Consider the following 20,004-nt stretch of genomic DNA (forward strand, 5'->3'; position numbering starts at 1 on the left):
AAGGCTTCATGCTGAATCAATAAATAGTTCCCAAATCTCAGATAAAATATGTAGGCATGTGTCGTGTCCCCAACATTGGTCAGCACATAAAATAAACGATAGCCTATATAACTTATATGCACTTGTATGCCTAAATGCATGCATTCTAGAGGCAAGTTAGCCTAGAGTCCCATACAGAAACTGCCCTTGCAAGCCCCCACACCTATTTATTAGGATATCTCTAGCATGCGCGATTGCGCTGCTCACTTGACAGCTTTCTACTCGCAGTGCAATTATAATAAGAACATACACTTATCTGCATTCTGCACTGTACCAATCCAACGTTGTTTAGTGTAGTAATGCCTATTTAAATTGTTTTGTTATTTGAGTCAGTCTGACTGTCGGTGTGTGTGTGTGTGTGTGTGTGTGTGTGTGTGTGTGTGTGTGGGGGGGGGGGGGGGGGGGGGGGAGACAGCAGCATGCCACATAATTGCATCAGCGCGTGCAATTCGGCCAGTCATAGTTTTAAGCCAGCTCACCTTAATGAATTATGGGCAACTGTAGCTGTGTAGGCTGTAGGCTACTACATTGATCTCATCATGAGATCAATCAAGTTTGGTGACAAATGTCCCGCGAATCATTTTAATATGACGACATCATGCAATGAACCTGCACTTAGGCAAAGACAAAGTGGATCTGACAAAGAGGATATAGGCTACCCGCCGTAGTTGAACATTTCAATAGCTATATGCATACGTGTCCATGATCAGAACAAATCCATTCTCCACATGGCATTCAGACAGATGACAGTGAGATGATATTAATCTATTCCCCGCATGAATCAATGCAGCTCTGATATCTATATTACTTCTGCAGGCGAGTGTGCAATTGTTCTTTTTTTTATATATATATAACCCTGCAGTGCATTCATCAGTAAGCTGGGCTTTTATCATTGCCGGGTTGTAATATAGCATTTGGTCGTGTGGTGTACAAATTAACTTCTTTCTCATTATGTGAAAGTAACTGTAACATCAGTTAACTTATTAACGTTCTGACATTTAACAAGGAGTGAAGCAATGCGTGCCAAGTTGGCAAGTTTCGTTCATAATTATATACCGTAATTTCCGGACTATAAGCCGCGGCTTTTTACCCATGATTTGAACCCTGCGGCTTATACAACGGTGCGGCTAATCTATGGATTTTTACAGCTAACGCAGAGCCATCTCAGGCTCTGAGCTAACGTAGCTGCGGCTTATAGTCCGGTGCGGCTTATAGTCCGGTGCGGCTTGTATATGGGATTTTCCCTAAATTTGGCTGGTGCGGCTTATATTCAGGTGCGGCTTATAGTCCGGAAATTACGGTACATATAACTCGCGCTGTTTGCTTGAAGATCTGTCCGTGCAGAGAGACCCTCCTGTCAAAATTAAGTGCTCTACAAGCTCATTAAAGTTTGGGAATCCTATGCAGGCTATGATGACGTATTTTGAGATTCCCTGTCGCCTTATATGGTGTAGAATGGGCGTGGATGTTCCAACTAACCAGGCGACACCAGGCGAATCGCTTGGGAAAAATGCGGAAAGGATACGCTCAGCGATCGGCACAAATGAAGTGATTACACCAGCTTCCCTGAATAACACGTCCTGCCAACGTAGCTTGATCGGACGGATGAATACGATATCAATACGCATCTGTTTACGCATCAGTTACACGGTGGCGTATTTCTCCTTTGTGAATGAGGACCTACAAGTGTAGTAGTAGGTGTGTAAATTACAACCTTTACAATAACATACAATTTCAACTTGATGTGATGTGATCCAATGATCAACATGTATCTGTTATTACATTTTGTCAAGTGTAGTAATAAGGGAAACACAGGAATGCATTCTGAAGGCAAAGTAGTTGTTTTCCCCCACATTATTTTCCAGAAGGCAGTTGCCACCTACGAGGCGGAAAACTGCAGGATTACTCAAGGAAAGAAAGACGCTTACGCACTGAAGGAAGTATTGTGTATCGTTGGGCATCAAAAATAATGATCTGAATCAATATTTTATGATGGATCAATGGATCGTTTGCAACTCGCCAACAAAGATGACATTATGTGACAGAACTAATGGAAGAAAAAAAAACAAGACAAATAGGCAAAACAGAAAGAAAATAGCAAGAAAGTGAGAAGTACTTGTGGAGAAAAAACAAGAGGAACAGGTAGGGGTCACCAAAGACACAAAGGAAGGAGGACTGGGAGACAAAGGGCTGAAGGAGGCAGAAGGACGTGGAGGGAGCGACAGGCAGATGGCGAGAGCAGAGGCGCAACACGGACCGAACGCTAGGGGGGGACAAATAGCGGCGCAAAGCGGCGCCGCCGAAAAATCTGTCCCCCCCGTCCCCCCCACCACCCTAGGGGAGGGGGGGATGGGGGGGTCTAACCACAAAAACGTGGGGTTATGGTTAGGGTTTGGGGTCGGACTACAGAGAGGTTGTTTCAGTGACTCAATGTACATACAAAACTGCGTTTTGGCACAGTTATTATTATTATTATTATGAATTACCTGGCTGTGATTCCTCCTCCTCCTCCACAAAAACGTGGGGTTATGGTTAGGGTTTGGGGTCGGACTACAGAGAGGTTGTTCCAGTGACTCAATGTACATAAAAAACTGCGTTTTGGCACAGTTATTATTATTATTATGAAATACCTGGCTGTGATTCCTCCTCCTCCCCATTTGTCTCAAAACGTAAAAGTTTAACCACATTATCAGCAGCGCCTCGAACAGGTCAAAACTCACTGACCATCTGATCTGTAAGTTAGCCTATCCTATATAAAATGTACGACACCTGGGAAGTTTTCAGGAGAGGATGTTTTAACATCAACATATATAGTTAGTGTTAAACCCATGCAACTCGAGAGGAAAGAAAAACCTGCAGCGCCTTACCTGCATGTTGACATTTGTGCTTAATAGCGGCGTGACCGGCGTCGATCTCCTCCTTTCCCCAAATCCCCCAAAATAATAATATAATTCCCAAAGTGGGGTCCGGGGACCCCCAGAGGTACAACTACATGATAGTTTGTGGCGTCATGTGGACGCTCTCAGTTTTTTAAATTAACATTGATTTATTTGATTATCAATTGGAGTCCCACTCCCACCGCTAGACATGGCATTACAATAGGGTCCGTCCGAGCTGTATAAATCTTCTCTTATGGGGGTCCTTCTCTTCTCTTCAAATGGGGGGGTCCGCGGGCTAATACGTGTCCATTTGAATCCTGTTCCTGTATTATTAGAATCATTACAGAGTGCAAAGCACATTGGGTCACTGATTGCGGTGTAACAACTCCCAACTTCCGAACGGGCCAAACCATTTTGGGATTTAAACAGGGGTGGATCAAATATATGCTTCAAAATATATCGCGTTTATGAACGCAGGATTTCAAAAGTATTACTCCTAAGATAACTTTGGAGCCAGGGGGGATACAGGGGGGGGACCCCCCAGCCAGGGGGGACCCCCTAACTCATCTGGGGGGGACCAATGTGACGCTGGCAGGGGATTCGTCCCCTGCGTCCCTGCGGCTATTGCGCCCCTGGGCGAGAGAGATGCAGGAACACAGAGAGACAGGTGGACTATTCCCTCTACCTCTACCTTTCTACGATCCCTCCATCTTCACCCCTCCCTCCAAACCTCCATAATCACATTGCATTACACACCCTCTGCCTCTCAACAAGGGAACTGACAACATGAGCTTTTCAATCTGCAGCTCTCTCTGTGTGTGTGTGTGTGTGTGCGTGTGTGTGTGTGTGTGTGTGTGTGTGTGTGTGTGTGTGTGTGTGTGCGTGCGTGTGTGCGTGCGTGCGTGCGTGCGTGAGAGAGAGTTTGTTTGTATGTAAATAGGTGGAGAGTAGTAGTTTTCACAGTTTCTTTGCTTTAGTATTGTTGCAGTGCCAAGTATCTTGTCTCCATGTATGTGTGGGACGTGGGTGTGTGTACATCTAATAAAGGCTCTTTTCAGGAGCTAAATCAGATAACAATCCCCTGTACGTAGCCGACAGCTTTGTTGTATCTCTCTCTCAGCTTCCTCCCTACTCCTTCATCAAACCGTTTTAACACAATCGATCCAAATAGACAACAATTGAGAGAGCACAGCCAAACAGATTGACTCGCTGAGGCCGGCTCAGTGTAAATATGAATGTGTGTGCCCTTTCCAGACAATCATTCTTTGACAAATTGAGCCAACTTCAGCCCTTATCTGTGCATATCTGAGGTATTGGGTATGTCTGCAAGCTGACGATCCCCGTGCACTGTAATATCCGGACTATGGATTGCTAATTTCAAGTTAAATTACTTATTACGCCATCAACAGTGTTGTGCAAAAGTAGTGAAAATCGCCGTTCAACAAGCTCACAACGTGATGAGAGCTTATAGATATGCTGTCTTTGAAAATCTCTGAAAATATTTGGCATGACCAAAATTAAATAGGGACACCAAGTTAACACATTTACTGCATTATGAATCAATATCTAACTCCCGCTCCCTGCCTTGTGTTTACACTAACCTTTTAAGAATCTTGGCGTCGCAATTGTAACTCCATTTCATGAAAATCCACCTGAAAATAGTCCCATCGTTTGTGTTTGAATCGGGGATTCCACCAGCGCGGCGATGCGAAACATAAACAAGGACAGATCAAGCAGGAAGCTTGAGGAAGTGATCAAGAAACGGTGAATTAAACATCTAAAAAAAAAGGCGCGTTTAGAGTGTTCCGCAGGGAAAGACAATGGGAAAAAGCCGGGTTTAGCGTGTTCAACCGTCAAAGTTCCCATAACATGATTTTTGTTTTACTAATAATTTGGAAACAATGTGCAAACGATATAAAACTGAAACGTTCCAACCCAGTTATTTATTTTGCGGGTTTATTAAAAAAAACTAAAATCTAACTGACAAGCCATTTCTATTAGCGTTCTGGTCATAGTGAACTCCTTCTTAATATCTCCACAGATAAAGTATAGAATTAGTTTTTCTCACATGTTGTTTGTAAAGCATACTCTCCCGTTAAAGTAGCATTGTACTTGATAATCTGTAAAAAACTAAAATATTTAGGTGACGATTATTGCGATTCCCTATCCAGTTGAGCCCCAAACCAGTTATTGCGTTACCTCACAGGCAAATGGTTTAATATTTCCCCTGAAAGTTTAACATTTTCTAACCCTGGAAATCCCAGGAAATGTACTTGTTTTCATCTACAGTTAAAATACACAGGTTTCATGCAACACTAATTAAATACCAGTAAGACGCCTGAGGGCGAGAAGCGACCTCGCCCCAAAAAGGCAAGGTCGCGTACCCTGTACTTGAGTGTACAGGGTTTAATGAGGTCAGATCAACATATGGAATGTCAGAACAGGTCAGCTCCATATATGGAGATCTAAGGGTGGCAACGGGGGCAATGTCGTGAGTGTACAGGGTTTGATGAGGGCCCAGGTAGGGCCTTAATTTTCGGGCCTGCATTAATTACTTTGGGGCAGGCCCGTCTAGAGTTTAAATGGACAGGTGTCAGTCAAAAGGGAGACATCGAAGAGGAAGGATGGATGGGGAAGGATCAACATATGCAATGTCAACACAGGTTCTGACATATATCCATATATGGGTTTGAGGTCAGATGTAGAGTTGCTGGCCAATATTGATGACATCAGGGATCTCCATGGGCTTAATTGCGACAGCACGTCGCATTTACTATGACATCAGGGATCTCCATTCCTGATGATATCACGTGATGTCACGAGACCTAGGCACCATATGTGGGGGCTTTCCCCATGTTTGAGCGACTGACTGACGGGAAATGCACGATTTCATAGTAAATGCGATCTGCAGTCGCAATAAACGTAAAAGTGTATTATATGGTGGTATTTAATTACTCTTTAACCCATTCTGACCGGGCACCCATTTTGGTGTCAGCATCATGTTATGCTATTTTTGAAAAATCGAAGAGCGACTGACATTTTTAGAATCTGATCTCAGGTCAGAATGGGTTCATCAGACCAGCGTGTGTCCGGCGGAAACCTCGTATGAATCTGATCTCAGGTCAGAATGGGTTAAAGCAAAATAACTCCATTTATGCTAATCAACATTAGAATGAACATAATATAAACTGTGGCTGCAACTTGAACGTTGCTATAGCTGTGAGTCTGCGACTCATGGGAAGAATATGAAATGTCAAGTTCATTGCCTGCGATTTGTCCGCTGAGAAGAACAGCCTCATGGAAGTGATATTCTTTACTATTTTTCATTGTAAACAAATGCAATTTGTTGAGGCAAGTCATTTGGCGTTTTCTAAATCATTCTATTAAGCTGAGATGGATTGCATATTGGCTGCTGGTGCGCATGCAGTGCACAATGCAAGCATTGTGTAACAATACTATCCCTCAAGCTGGAAAATATATTTTAGTATGTTTTTTTTTTAATACATTCTAACCCAGATCTAACAATGGTTAAATGCTTGTATCCAACAAAACAGTCGATGCACGGGACACACAAAGTATGGCATAATATCCATTCTCCTTCATCAAAGGATTAGTGACTTGTGAAGTAGATAGATTATTATACTGCCATGTTCTGTGCGACTCATCGTGGGATCGTATTGAAACACAGAATCTTTGTTGACGATATGCACCCCGCACTGTAAGATCATGGGAGAAATTAAATTTCCGATTTTTTATGTATATCACTACATAAATACTAAAATACTATAATGCATTAATATAATTTACCCCCTTTCTTTCCCAACCAAGCATAAGACATTGATGGCATTTATCGCTGTTAAGACTATAAAGATTCAGTTCAGTTCAGTTTATCTATTTCCAGCTCTTTTGGACAATGGGGTAAGTATATACATTGTGTATTGGTGCAGTTTCGTCATGACATAATCACAAAAAAAAAGAAAAGGCAGAGGAAAGTCCATTTGACATGATAAGAGTCCAGGATGCTGGAACAGAGAGAAGCATAATGCTTATCGAGCCCTACACCCCTGACTCATTTCACAAAGAGATCGCTACGCAATACACTGAAATGACATGAATATGAACTTTCAAAGTAAATATGTCTTCAAAGACATTAAACCAAGAGACATGACCAGTTCCGGAAAGACGCAGAGGAGAGTTAAGGTGTAGCACAGGGGGGCAGTCAGCCAGATATTTCGTGAAGCCTCATTTGAAATCGGTAGTTCATATAATGGCCTGTTGTGGCGCTGGACTGGACCCAAAAAGCCCCATAGCTCCATAGAGGCCCATGTATTTTGGCCCAACTTCACCTAGACTGTATTACCTTAATAAACATGGTCATGAATACTTTCTTCTTCCAGTCACTAGTTTAAAGTCTCATTTCTAATGTCATAATATTCTTTTTGGAAAATTATGGTCCCATTAATTAAAAAAATGACCATAAAGTCGCGTATGTTCTGAGGGGCGTGGCTACCGTTACAGTCTATGATCGGGATTCCCCTCCCACTCAAGAGTCTTCTCCTCCCACTCGAGTCAAAATAAAAACCAACGGAGAAGAAGGGCGGAAGTCCCGCCTCGTTGTCTGGGCAGCCAATGACCAGCTGGTACAAAACGGAGCCAGCCAATGGCCAGCTGGTACCAAAAGATGGCGACTTACATCAGGAATTAGCATATCATTACAGGCTTCATTTTATGTTCATGTTAGACCCGGGGAACGCTTTGTCCATATTTTTTACAGTCTATGTGTTAGCATCATGTTATGCTTTAGCTATTTAAAAATAGCAGATCTACAAGCTCATATCGCGCCACCGAGTGGCGCGATACGAGCTTGTAGGTCTGCTATTTTTGAAAAATCGAAGAACGACTGACATTTTTAGAATCTGATCTCAGGTCAGAATGGGTTAATCAGACTAGTGTGTGTCCGGCGGAAACCTCGTATGAATCTGATCTCAGGTCAGAATGGGTTAAGGTGAGAGACAGGGAGCAGCAAACTCACTCAACAGCTCAATTACCTCCAGAAAAGGGCCCAGAAAAAGCGATCACCTTGTCTCAAGGACATTAAATAATTGATTACATTTTTTTTTTAAGTTGAAAATATTCCGCAAAACCTGCTATTTGCAATGGCTGGATGACTTCTAAGTGGCTGTTGGAAGCAGACTGGCACCTTCTTCCATTTAACTGCCAAGCAGCAAGGTCAGTCTTTGTGGCATTGGTAATGGGTCACCAGACACTGTAGCAGCTTTTATCCTAGAATCTTATGTATTAAAATTGCATTCAGTAGAATCAATTATAGTGCATTGGCGTGTGTGTGTGTGTGTGTGTGTGTGTGTGTGTGTGTGTGTGTGTGTGTGTGCGTGCGTGCGTGCGTGCGTGCGTGCGTGCGCTACCTGTGGCCGTAGCTGTCTGTTGATGTTGTTTGGGTCCAGGGCAAACAGAGCCTCGCGGGCCCCTACGTACAGAACCCTCTCGTGCTCCGATAGTGTCACCATAGTGTAGTTCCACACTCCCGGTGAGCTGAACCTTGCCATGCTGTCCAACACATCTACACACAGACAAGACAAGACAGGAACAGCGAGAGAGAGAGAGAGAGAGAGAGAGAGAGAGAGAGACAAAGACAAACAGAGAGATGGAGAAAGAGATAGATTAAGATTAAGCGATATGTCCAATCCATTCCATAAAATAAAAAATCACACCCGTGTGAACTGAGTGGTGCAGCTCCCCCCCCCCCCCCCCTCTCATTAGCAGGCAACTATCAGCACTATCACTCTCTCCGTTTCTGGTGCCCCCTACTGGTACCCTATAGTCATATACTGGTGCGAACAAAAAAAACTATGTTTAGATATAGTGAAAAGAACCGTTGTACAAGCTCACAACGCCGTGAGCTTGTAGGTCGGCTGTTTTCACAATTTAACCCATTCTGACCTGAGATCAGATTCTAAAAATGTCTATTACATCCTGACAGTTTCATTATTAACCCATTCTGACCTGAGATCAGATTCTAAAAGTGTCTTCAATTTTTCAAAAATAGCAGACCTACAAGCTCATATCGCGCCACTCGGTGGCGCGATATGAACTTGTAGATCTGCTATTTTTCAAAAGCTAAAGCATGACATGATACTAACACCAAAATGGGTTCCCGTTCAGAATGGGTTAATAGGGTTGAAGTGCATGTATTTTTGTACGTTTTGCATTTTGCATTTGATTTCCCCGTCCTGAAACCAACAGAAACAATTGTGGGGGAAAATAACTAATTGTCTACATGCTGGCTCTGGTGAACCGCAAGCAGACCCATTCATCATAACTGTGTTTACAATTCGACAAACATAATAAGCTTTTTTATGCCTGTATGAGATCAGTGCCGTTTGCATTATACTGATGAACTGTTGACCACTTCACTGATGTGCTTCTAATATGATATATTAAGCAATGAATTCTTATGTGTTTCATAAACTGCATTCCAAACCAACGGCCCCTAACAGCACAATAAAGATTTGAACTGACACCAGTGACATCATCGATGGGGAATCCAAATGAATAGAATCTGCAAGGCTTTCTAGTACTGAGAAGTTGCAATGTGAAAATGGAAGCCATTGTTCTCACGAGAATACAAATCTAAACATTTTTGTCACTGTTGGACGGAGTTCTGAACTGCCCACAGCCCTCCTATGAGACACAGACTGAGTAGGAAAAACATTGTGCCATTTTATCACGATTATTGGTGAGGACCTAGTATATGAAGATAGGTTGAAAAGTGGTGAAGTGGTCCTTTAAGGATATTTTCTTTGTATGAGAGTTTCCTGTAATTGGGTAGTCTACACCATTTTGTATTTTTTTTTGTTTAGACATAAGGGAAGCTGAAAGGGAGACAACAAAGGGCATCACACACTTCGAAGACTGGCAGTATCAGGTCATGGGGTTGATAGCTGCACCTGAAAGCATTATCAGCACTACCGCACTGATAGGAACTATCATAACAATACAAAGTTGTCTACAGTGAAACGCAGAGACAAATGCTGTGCTCATTCAGCATATACTTGCATGGACACGCACGCACGCACACTACAGTGAGAGACAGAGAGAGACGGACGGACGGACGGACAGACAGAGGGAGAGTGATGGAGTTAAGAGAGAATCACAGAGTGAAAGAGTCAGGGAGCACGGCAGGGCTTAGCGACCAGCGCTTAGTTTTCATTAACCGTGCTCTTGTCGCCTGTCGTGTCCCCAACCTCCCTCCCTCTCTCCCTCCCTGCCTCTCTATCTCCATCGCAAACACCTCCCAGAGGAGCCCAGTGTTTCAGCGCTGACACACACCTGGCCCCTGGCAGAAATATAGCTCTCGTGAATGGAATTGTAATAATATTCCTCTGAAGAATGAACGAACATACGTACGTACTCCCTTTCCCTGGCTGTGTTTTTTTTTTTACGGCTCAAAATAGCAGCTGAATTCCGGGGAGAGGCGCCGGCGAGGGTTGCATATGATTTATGGAAAGCTAAAAGTGGTCAGGTGATGAGTGGCCTAGTTGGAATTGAGAGAGGTTGTAGAGAGAGGAGAGGAAGTGGGTTGCTCGTGGTGGGAGGTGTCCGTCTGTGCGTTCTTTCTGCAACTTCTGTCCTCTCAAGGATAAAAAAGGTGAGGAAAAGTCCTGGAGCATTGAGAAGGTTTGCAGCTCAACTTATTTGTAGAGCCCCGACCCCGATACTGGATTTTTCTGGCTGATGCCGATATCGTCATCAGGGAGCAAAAGATTCCCGACCTACAGCATCGAAAGTCAAGGGCTTGCTGTTAATATCAGGCTTAGGTTAACCACTTCTTAAACTCTCTAGACTTAAACTGGACCTGATGAGTTGTCTCTGTACTTAAAAAATAGCCGATCATCTAATGCGGTTGAAACGGTTAAAGCCAGTGTTAACCCATTCTGACCGGGCACCCATTTTGGTGTCAGCATCATGTTATGCTTTAGCTATTGAAAAATAGCAGATCTACAAGCTCATAGCGCGCCACCGAGTGGCGCGCTACGAGCTTGTAGGTCTGCTATTTTTGAAAAATCGAAGAACGACTGACATTTTTAGAATCTGATCTCAGGTCAGAATGGGTTCGTCAGACCAGTGTGTCTCCAGTGGAAACCTCGTATGAATCTGATCTCAGGTCACTCTCTTAGTGGGCATTCCTGCTGTCATTACCGCTTGTAATGTAAACATATCACCGTAGAGCGGCGTAGACACACAGACGGGATCAATATTATCGCCTCTTCCAGTGGCGTGCACAGACATTTAGAGGGGCAGGTGCTCGAGTGGAAAAAGGGCACCTTGGGCAGCGCATTTTGGTGCTTTTTGCTATTGAAAAATAGCAGATCTACAAGCTCATAGCACGCCACCGAGTGGCGCGCTACGAGCTTGTAGGTCTGCTATTTATTTATTTTTTATCGAAGAACGACTGGCATAGAAACATAGCTTTAGATTGTGGGGGCCTAAATAATATAGTAGAAGCGTTTTTTTTATCAAGATTTGATCAATGTCACCGCAAAGTCCACACACTACAAATTAAGAAAAAAATTTAACTTTTTTTTAAAGAGCACATTGCCAAAAGGGGCAGGGGGTGCTCTAGCACCCCCTAGTGTCTATCTGTGCACGCCACTGGCCTCTTCACTTGCCATCGCCAGTAGTTGCCGGGTCCCATTGACAGATGAAATAACGCACTACCGGGAAATACACCAGGCTGTCGCTCGCTGTTAAAACGTACTGTTTAAGTCTTTGGGGAAAAACTTCTAATCAATGACAATCAGTGGAGGCTCTTTACAGGTGTAGCACAGGGGGGCAGTCAGCCAGATATTTCGTGAAGCCTCATTTGAAATCGGTAGTTCATATAATGGCCTGTTGTGGCGCTGGACTGGACCCAAAAAGCCCCATAGCTCCATAGAGGCCCATGTATTTTGGCCCAACTTCACCTAGACTGTATTACCTTAATAAACATGGTCATGAATACTTTCTTCTTCCAGTCACTAGTTTAAAGTCTCATTTCTAATGTCATAATATTCTTTTTGGAAAATTATGGTCCCATTAATAAAAAAAATTACCATAAAGTCGCGTATGTTCTGAGGGGCGTGGCTACCGTTACAGTCTATGATCGGGATTCCCCTCCCACTCAAGAGTCTTCTCCTCCCACTCGAGTCAAAATAAAAACCAACGGAGAAGAAGGGGGGAAGTCCCGCCTCGTTGTCTGGGCAGCCAATGACCAGCTGGTACAAAACGGAGCCAGCCAATGGCCAGCTGGTACCAAAAGATGGCGACTTACATCAGGAATTAGCATATCATTACAGGCTTCATTTTACGTTCATGTTAGACCCGGGGAACGCTTTGTCCATATTTTTTACAGTCTATGGTGTAGCAATACAAATGTGTGTACGTACGTGTATGTTAAAAGGTGAGAGGGAGAGACAGAAACAACAATAGAACAAGAACACACACCACACACACACACACACACACACACACACACACACACACACACACACACACACACACACACACACACACACACACAACACTGTTCAGAGTTAGCACGAAAGGGAAGGGCGGGGGAGACAGGCAGGAATTCGTATCGAAGTACTTGTCTTATTATACAGAAAGCAGTGGCGTACTATAAACACTCCTGGATGGATGTACTACTGGATAAGAGATAAGAGATAGAACAGAGTAGACAAAGATGGAGGGATGAGAGAGACACACAGATGAGAGAAGGGAGAGGGAGAGAGAGAGAGAGAGAGAGCACGATAGAGAGAGACAGAGGAGAGAGAGAGAGTAGACATCCTCAGGGGAGATTTGAGCACAGCTGCTGTTCCACACAACTCTTACTAGAGAACACTAACACCCCAACACACGCACGCACGCACGTATATACCTGCCTCTGACGTGCATACTGTACACACACACACACACACACACACACACACACACACACACACACACACACACACACACACACACACACACTGTGTGTGTGTGTGTGTGTTTTCTGAGCTCATTCGGTGCAGCCGTCATCATGAGTACTACATACAGCCTACCACCAGGGGGAAGCACTGAAACTACGTGCTCATTGATCTACTGTCATTATGATGCATGTGCAGTACTACCTACCGCCACACAGGGGCAGCACCGACACTACCTGCTCATAGGCTTCAAATAAAAGTATCAATGTAGAAATACAAGTCCTGTATTCAAAGTTTTACTTGAGTAAATGTACAAGAATGTTGGCACCCAAAACGTAGTAGTGCTTAGTAGTGCTAAGTATTAATATACTTAATAGTAGACTACTCATAATGTCATTTCACAATTTTGTTTGAAAGTAGCACAACTATAAGCTTTGTCAGATTGTAGATTTTTTTGAAAGAGGAAGAAAAAATTAAGTGTAAAATGGGACATTTTGCACGAGGAGTAATTTTACTTTTGGTAGCCCTACTTTAAGCATATTTTGATGCCAATACTTTTGCACTTCTACTCAAGTCAGATCAATGGCGTAGATCAATGGCAATTGCGCTTTTATAGCGCTTTTGATCGATCAAGCCATAATGCTACTTGCGTTAGCATCGGGTACCTGAAACCTGTTGTTTCATGACAATGGATCGCCCATCTTAGATCGTCCTCGCCATAATAATCCATTCTATCTGTTTCTTTCAATCGCCTGTATCTCCTATTCCTTGTCCCAGATGGCATTTTTGGTCAAAACAACGTTTCTTTGATGGCACAGAGCCGACAATGTGGAGCCCTCCAGTGCCCCGGTATAGACCCATCTTGTAAACAAGGCCTGTCCAGGAACTGTTCCACTTACTAGGTTATGTTCACTTCCGGTAGTCTGGAAAGGTGGCTTTTCAAAATAAGAGCTCAACTGGGAAAGACGCTGGAGTGAATTAGATCATAATTTATCAATAAATGCTAGCTCTGTGAAACTGTGAATGGCCCTTTAGTGTCACTTTAGGTCACCCAGCACTATTGGAGCTGTGCATACACCAGACAGACAGACACATGCAGCCAGTCATTGGAGCGGTTATAGGCACCGCTAAAAATTACATACAGTAGGCCTGTACTAAAATACTATCACACAAAGATTTGGTGGCCCATCTGTATAGTAACTCTGTCTAGAGACCTGCAGTTCTAAAGAGTGTTGCTATTATTATTTTTACTCAAGTAAAACATCTGAGTACTTCTTCTAACACTGGTGTGGTGGGCCTTCATGAGTGTGTACATGTCCGAGGGCGGAGTGGAGCAAATTACAAGGCCTTTGATACTGGAGACAAAGGGTGGGAAAGCCAGCCGGAATGGACAGAAAAGAGAAAACAAATGAAAGAGGTAACAGAGGAGACAGAGAGAAACGTATTTGCCCCTGAGAGACGTAGTGGAGTACAAAATGCTCAAGCAAAGGAACACATACCTCAAAATTGTACTCAAGTACAGTACTTGAGTAAATGTACTTAGGTTCTTTGGAGGAGAATCAGAGAGTAAAGTAAAGATGGTAGCATGATGGAGGGGAAAGGAACTGGTCGGAAATAACGTGTCCCTTCCACGCGCTACGTCCGGCCGGGGAAATTCCCCTCTGTCAGGTGAAAAGAAGCAGCTTGGACTCCTCATGCATAGAAGGTCAGTCCGCTGCCCCCCCCAGGTTGGCAGAGGAAGTGTATAGCGCCCAGGATTACATTAGATAATTGGCACTGGGTGAAAAGAAAACTGGGTTACAAAATCGTGGGATAAAAATGTAGGAAAAAAGATGTGCTGTTCTTGGTACACACCAACTATAGAACCTTACTGCACAAACCTTGTATCTCCACAGTTCAACTTTTTACGCTTTCCCGGTTTTAATGAGGAAATTCCCTGCTTGATTATACTGATTATACAAGAGTGTCAAACTGTCAAACACTTGTGTTGGAGAAATTGTGGGGAAATCGGGGACCATACACAAATTTTTTGGGATTGTCCAATAATTTCAAGGTTTTGGAAAGAGGTTAACAAGGAAATCGAAAAATGTTTAGGGTTGAATATTCCTTTTGGTCCTGAGTTATGTTTGCTTGGTATTATACCAGAGGAGGTGCGTGCATGGAGTTACATATTAAGGATACTTTTACTGATTGCTAAGAAGATGATAACAGTAAATTGGAAGGAAATAAAGCCACCTACTATAACCCAATGGAAGCAGAGACTGAAGCAGGTTTATATAATGGAAGAAATGACCGCAAGGCTACAATTAAAAATGGACAGTTTCATACTTAGATGGACTTCTGTGATATTGTATTTGGGTGTTTCAATATATGTGTAGAGGTTGTTGGGTCTGTAAAAGTGTCATGAAGTGGTTGTGTCAAAACAAAACAAAAATGCTTTTATATAATTGATTTTGAAGTGTACTGTGAGTCATGTCTCCAGTTCCTCTCCTGCCTAACTCAACTTGGAAATGCTGTACTATAGTAGTTATGTCAAGCTGTTTTTCTGTTTTTTTCTTCTTTTTTATGTATGTTTTTAGTTTCTTTCTTCAGTTTTTGTTTTCATTGATTCGTATGTTTTAATTGTGTTTGATCATTCTTATTATTTGGTGTAAAAAAAAAGAAAACCTTTGAATAAAAACAAAGTTAAAAAAAAAAAAAAAACTGTCAAACACAAGTAGTGAGACCTACAAGCACGCAACGCATTGTGAGCTTTGTGGAACGCTAGTTTCACTAGGTAAAAAGGAACGGTTTTGGTCATACGAGGTTTCCCCGTCCGACAGCAACAGAGACAGCAAGGTAGAGCAGCAGAAAGACGAGGGAAGCTAGGGGACAGATCAGAGAGGCTGCTCTGAGACAAGCCCTTCCGTGGTCATCGCCACAGCAACTGAGATGATCAGAGGTTCACACAACCTCACAAAGTCTGTAAACATCCACTTGCAGTTCGGTGGATGTGTGTGTGTGTGTGTCTGTCTGTCTGTCTGTCTGTCTGTCTGTCTGTCTGTCTGTCTGTGTGTGTGTGTGTGTGTGTGTGTGCGTGCGTGTGTGCGTGCGTGCGTGCGTGGTGTGTGCGGGTGTGTGTATGTGTGTGTGTGTGTGTGTTGGGTGTGTGTGTAGGGTTAGAAACTCTGATAGTGTAAAATAGATTTGGTTAAATTGGTTAAAAAGGACTTTACTATCCAGTGTTTATGTGCAAAAAAGATTTTATACCATAATATGTCATGATTCAAGATTTTGAATCATTACAGACAGTACATCTGTCATCTTCATCTTTCATCGGTTTATTTGGTTTGGATACAGTAATACAGTAGTAAAAAAAACCTACAAGCCCAAATGAATAATAATAAAGAATAGCAGCAATACTAAAACAAACAGTGACCAAGAACAGCACAGTGAAGGATATGTCCGTATAGGATAAACAATAAACATGCTTTGTTACTGCCTGTACTGGAGCCTGTCAATAGAGGTAGAGCATGCTAGGCTGTGTAGCAGCACTACTACTAGCATCTGCTGGTTAAATGGTAAATGATGCATTTACATAGTACCTTCATACAAGAGCCATTCACAATGTGCTCATTGGGAGCAGGTCGGGGTTAACCGTCTTGCTCAAGGACACTTTGACACAAACACAGGAAATGAACCAGGAACGTTTCTAAGTGGCCACCCTAATAATAATAATAACAATAATAACTAGAAAATTTGCAATTTAAAAAATTTGCAGAGTGTGGTTGCCGCAGTGGCTTACATATGCCCCTCCCACTAATATTGCCAGCCAATTACAATTTCAAGTCACACCTTAGATCATGTGTAAGTAATTCGGAGGGGATTTAACCCCCAAAATTCATGTTTTTGCGACAAACGGTTACATACATGCTTTTAGAACTCGGTTGATTGAACCACCCCGGACATGTGATTCAAATTTGGGATGGATTGGACATTCCGTTCGTGATTTATGGCATTTTTTGTGATATAGGCCCCTTCTACTAACTTCGGAAGACGATTACGGCCGAACGATACGCACTACCAAAATTGTGCAGGTGGTGTTTTAATCGGATAGGTCCAGAGATCATGTGTGCCGATTTCTGTGAGATTTGGACAAAATCTGTAGGAGGAAAAGCAAAAAGTGTGTTTTGGATAAAATTCAAAATGGCGGATAATCTATCATGACACAAATGGCCGTGGCCTATATGGGGAGATGAGTCATGACCCAAGGAATCCAGGGAAAAAATAATTTTGATTTTACGGTTCAAGAGTTATAAGCCAAAAGGTAAAGTGGGCTGTTATAGCGCCACCATGAGGCCGACCTATAAAATTATAATTTTAATTAATTTTAGTGATAATTATGAATTTATCCTCCAAGTTTTGTAACTATAGTCCTCACAGTCTCAGAGGAAAAAATACTTGAATGTGAATTTTTGCATTTTCCCATTCATGTCAATGGGACATTTTAATTCACTAATAAATTCATATCAATTAAACTATACAACATTTCTCTTAACAAAATACAAGCACACGATTCCCGATTTATCCGGTCAATTTGACATATGGCTCAAGGAATAATAACACGGAATAAAGTGTTACAGTTACTAGAGTCTGGTTGCCCTTTGGGCAACCACACTAATTAGATTGCATCTAATTAGAAGCAACGCAGCTGATTGCTGTGCAAGTGGTCAGACTTCACTTAGCACAGATTGGGGAACAGTTAGGGGTTAAGTGTCTTGCTCAGAGACACCTCGACACATTGCCGCACGCATGTGCGCACGCACCCAGGATTCAAACCTGCAGGCAGGTTCTCTACCCATTCAGCGCCACTGCTGCAGGGTCACATGACAATAATAATATGTTCTTGTATGTTGTTAGCATCACATTCGTAGTTTACTTGGACAATGCAAGAATGTGCCTGGCATGCCAACAAACAAAGCTTTTTAAATTACTTTGGCTGAGGAAGAAACACAGGGAATGAGAGTGTGAGGAATGAAACTGAAATGGAAGGTTGCCAGAATCTTTGTCTCTTTGCACAAAACAGTAATATCTGTCTTGGTATTTGAGTGGCCACAGCCTGTGGAGGAGTGAGCGTGTCTGTGTTTGCACACGTGTCGTGTATGTGGGTCTTTACATGCCAAGTCTGCAGATGTGTGTGTGTGTGTGTGTGTGTGTGTGTGTGTGTGTGTGAATGTGCGTGCACGTGTGTCTGTCACTGTGAGTCATCTCAGGGCCACATGGCGGCTTTACCAACCGACAAACCATCCAACCCTTCCATTCCTCCCAACCCAACCCAACTCAAGCCAAACCAAACTGAACTCAACCATCCAGGACTACTATCTGACCTCCAGCCAGGAGAGGAACAAAGCAGCCGCTGCACGGCTGGTAGGAGAAGCCTCGAACCGGGCCCTGACTCTGTGATCTGCCTCCTTCAGTGTGCCAGGGAGCCGGGCCTTCAAGAGGCGAGGTTCAGCTATAAATACACTCCAGCCTCTGCTTATAACTGCTAACCGCCCAGCCGCCTGCACTGTAAACTATAATTAAAGGCCCTATTTTAGCAAGGACTTTGAAGCAGCAACATGCACACTGAATGAGACGGAGACAGAGAGAAGAAGAATGAGAGACACAGAGAGAGACTCGGAGAGATGGAGAAAGAGAGGCACGCACGCACAGCTTATGGCGGAGTCAGGGCAGAAGACAGAATGAGAGCAGGGAGAGAAAAGAAGATGGAGAGAGCTGTCATTTATTTACATGTGATTGGAGAGATACAGCAAGGTTGGCAGACAGAGAGAGAGCGAAAGGTGAGAGCGACAGACGTAAAGTGTGGTGTGGTGGAAGGAGACTATAGGAGGGAGAGAGAGAACAGCAAAGAGAGAGGAACAGCTGGAGAGATAGCGAGAGAGAGGACAGGTAAATTAAAAAAAATCACACACGTGTGAACTGAGTGGTGCAATTCCCCCCCCCCCCCCCCCCCTCTCTCTCTCTCTCTCTCTCTCTCTCTCTCTCATTAGAGTCACTACCCCTCTCACTGTTTCTGGCGCCCCCTACTGCTATTATTAAGTCACATACTCGTGCTTACACAGACAGACACACACACAAACAAACAAACAGGTACGAGGACATTGCAAGCTGGTTGTAGGAGTGGTTGCACCACTCAAAAAGAGACAGAGAGAGCGTGTGTGTGTGTTCGTGCGTGCGATAGTGAGAGAGAGACAGAGAGAGAGAGGCAAATGAGGCAGAGTAGAGAGAAAAGTAATTGTGTGATTATGGAACAAAAGAACACAATAAGAGAAGACGTAAGACAGGAGAAGATAAGATGCTGTAAGAGAGAAGAGACAAGAAGAGGGAGACGTATGAGTGGGCGGAGGGCCGGCAGACATGGAGAGGAAGTGGCAAAACCAGATTAAACACGACAGACTCAGGGAACAAGTGCGTTGTGGGGGGAGGGGGGATAAAACAAGAGGAATAAAAGAGGATGAAAGCAGAGGGATGGAAAATAACTCGACTCAGTGGGGGGGGGGAGTTGGTCGATACCGCAAGTGAGGTTTAGATGTTTTTAGTTTTTTTTTTGTCTTAAAGCCGTGAGCGGTATATATTGGAGACAAGCTAGTTAAGATTTACGAAGCTGTATAAATGTGGTGGTTATGACACACAGAGAGAAACAGACCAGCAGGCCTCTGTGTTGCTCAACGCGGTAGAACTTGGCGCTCACATGGCCAGAGTTAAGGCCCTTGAACCTCCCCCGTAGGGCAACACCGTGGAACGTGGCGCCGACGACATAGACATATAAAGACATATTTCTGTGTAGTTCAATGTGCTACAACATGGATACTCAAATAGCTGAACCAGTGGGCCACATTACAAAAATGGCAAAGGGCCAGTTGATAAAATTAATGATACTTGATAACTTGCAAGTGCAATGTACATTATTATTAGTTTGGCCTTCCATTTCTATTCTGTCAACAGACATTATGCACATTGATTGGAGGGCCGGAGTTTGAGTATCACTGTGCTAGAACATGGTGCTAATGTGCGCTATAAAACATTCATGCTAGTGTGGCACCCACATTGTCAGGGCTAAGGATTCCATACTGTACTTAGTG

General features: G+C 43.4%; 1 protein-coding gene across 2 annotated transcripts in view; it reads right to left on the reverse strand.

Moving 5' to 3' along the window:
• The window catches only part of sema4c (sema domain, immunoglobulin domain (Ig), transmembrane domain (TM) and short cytoplasmic domain, (semaphorin) 4C), a 42,151-nt gene extending 33,672 nt beyond the window's left edge, over positions 1-8,479 (reverse strand). For both annotated transcript variants that reach the window (XR_014570397.1, XM_083784411.1), the window contains exon 1: positions 8,342-8,479. Coding sequence is in view for 1 of the 2 variants with exons in the window: in XM_083784411.1 (XP_083640537.1) it covers positions 8,342-8,443 (102 nt within the window). In the remaining variant the exon portion in view is untranslated. The remainder of the gene's footprint in view (positions 1-8,341) is intronic.
• Positions 8,480-20,004: the final 11,525 nt, after the last annotated feature.

This window comes from Protomyctophum parallelum (genome assembly GCF_964188405.1).
Source record: "Protomyctophum parallelum genome assembly, chromosome: 15".
NCBI classification, from domain to species: Eukaryota; Metazoa; Chordata; class Actinopteri; order Myctophiformes; family Myctophidae; genus Protomyctophum; species Protomyctophum parallelum.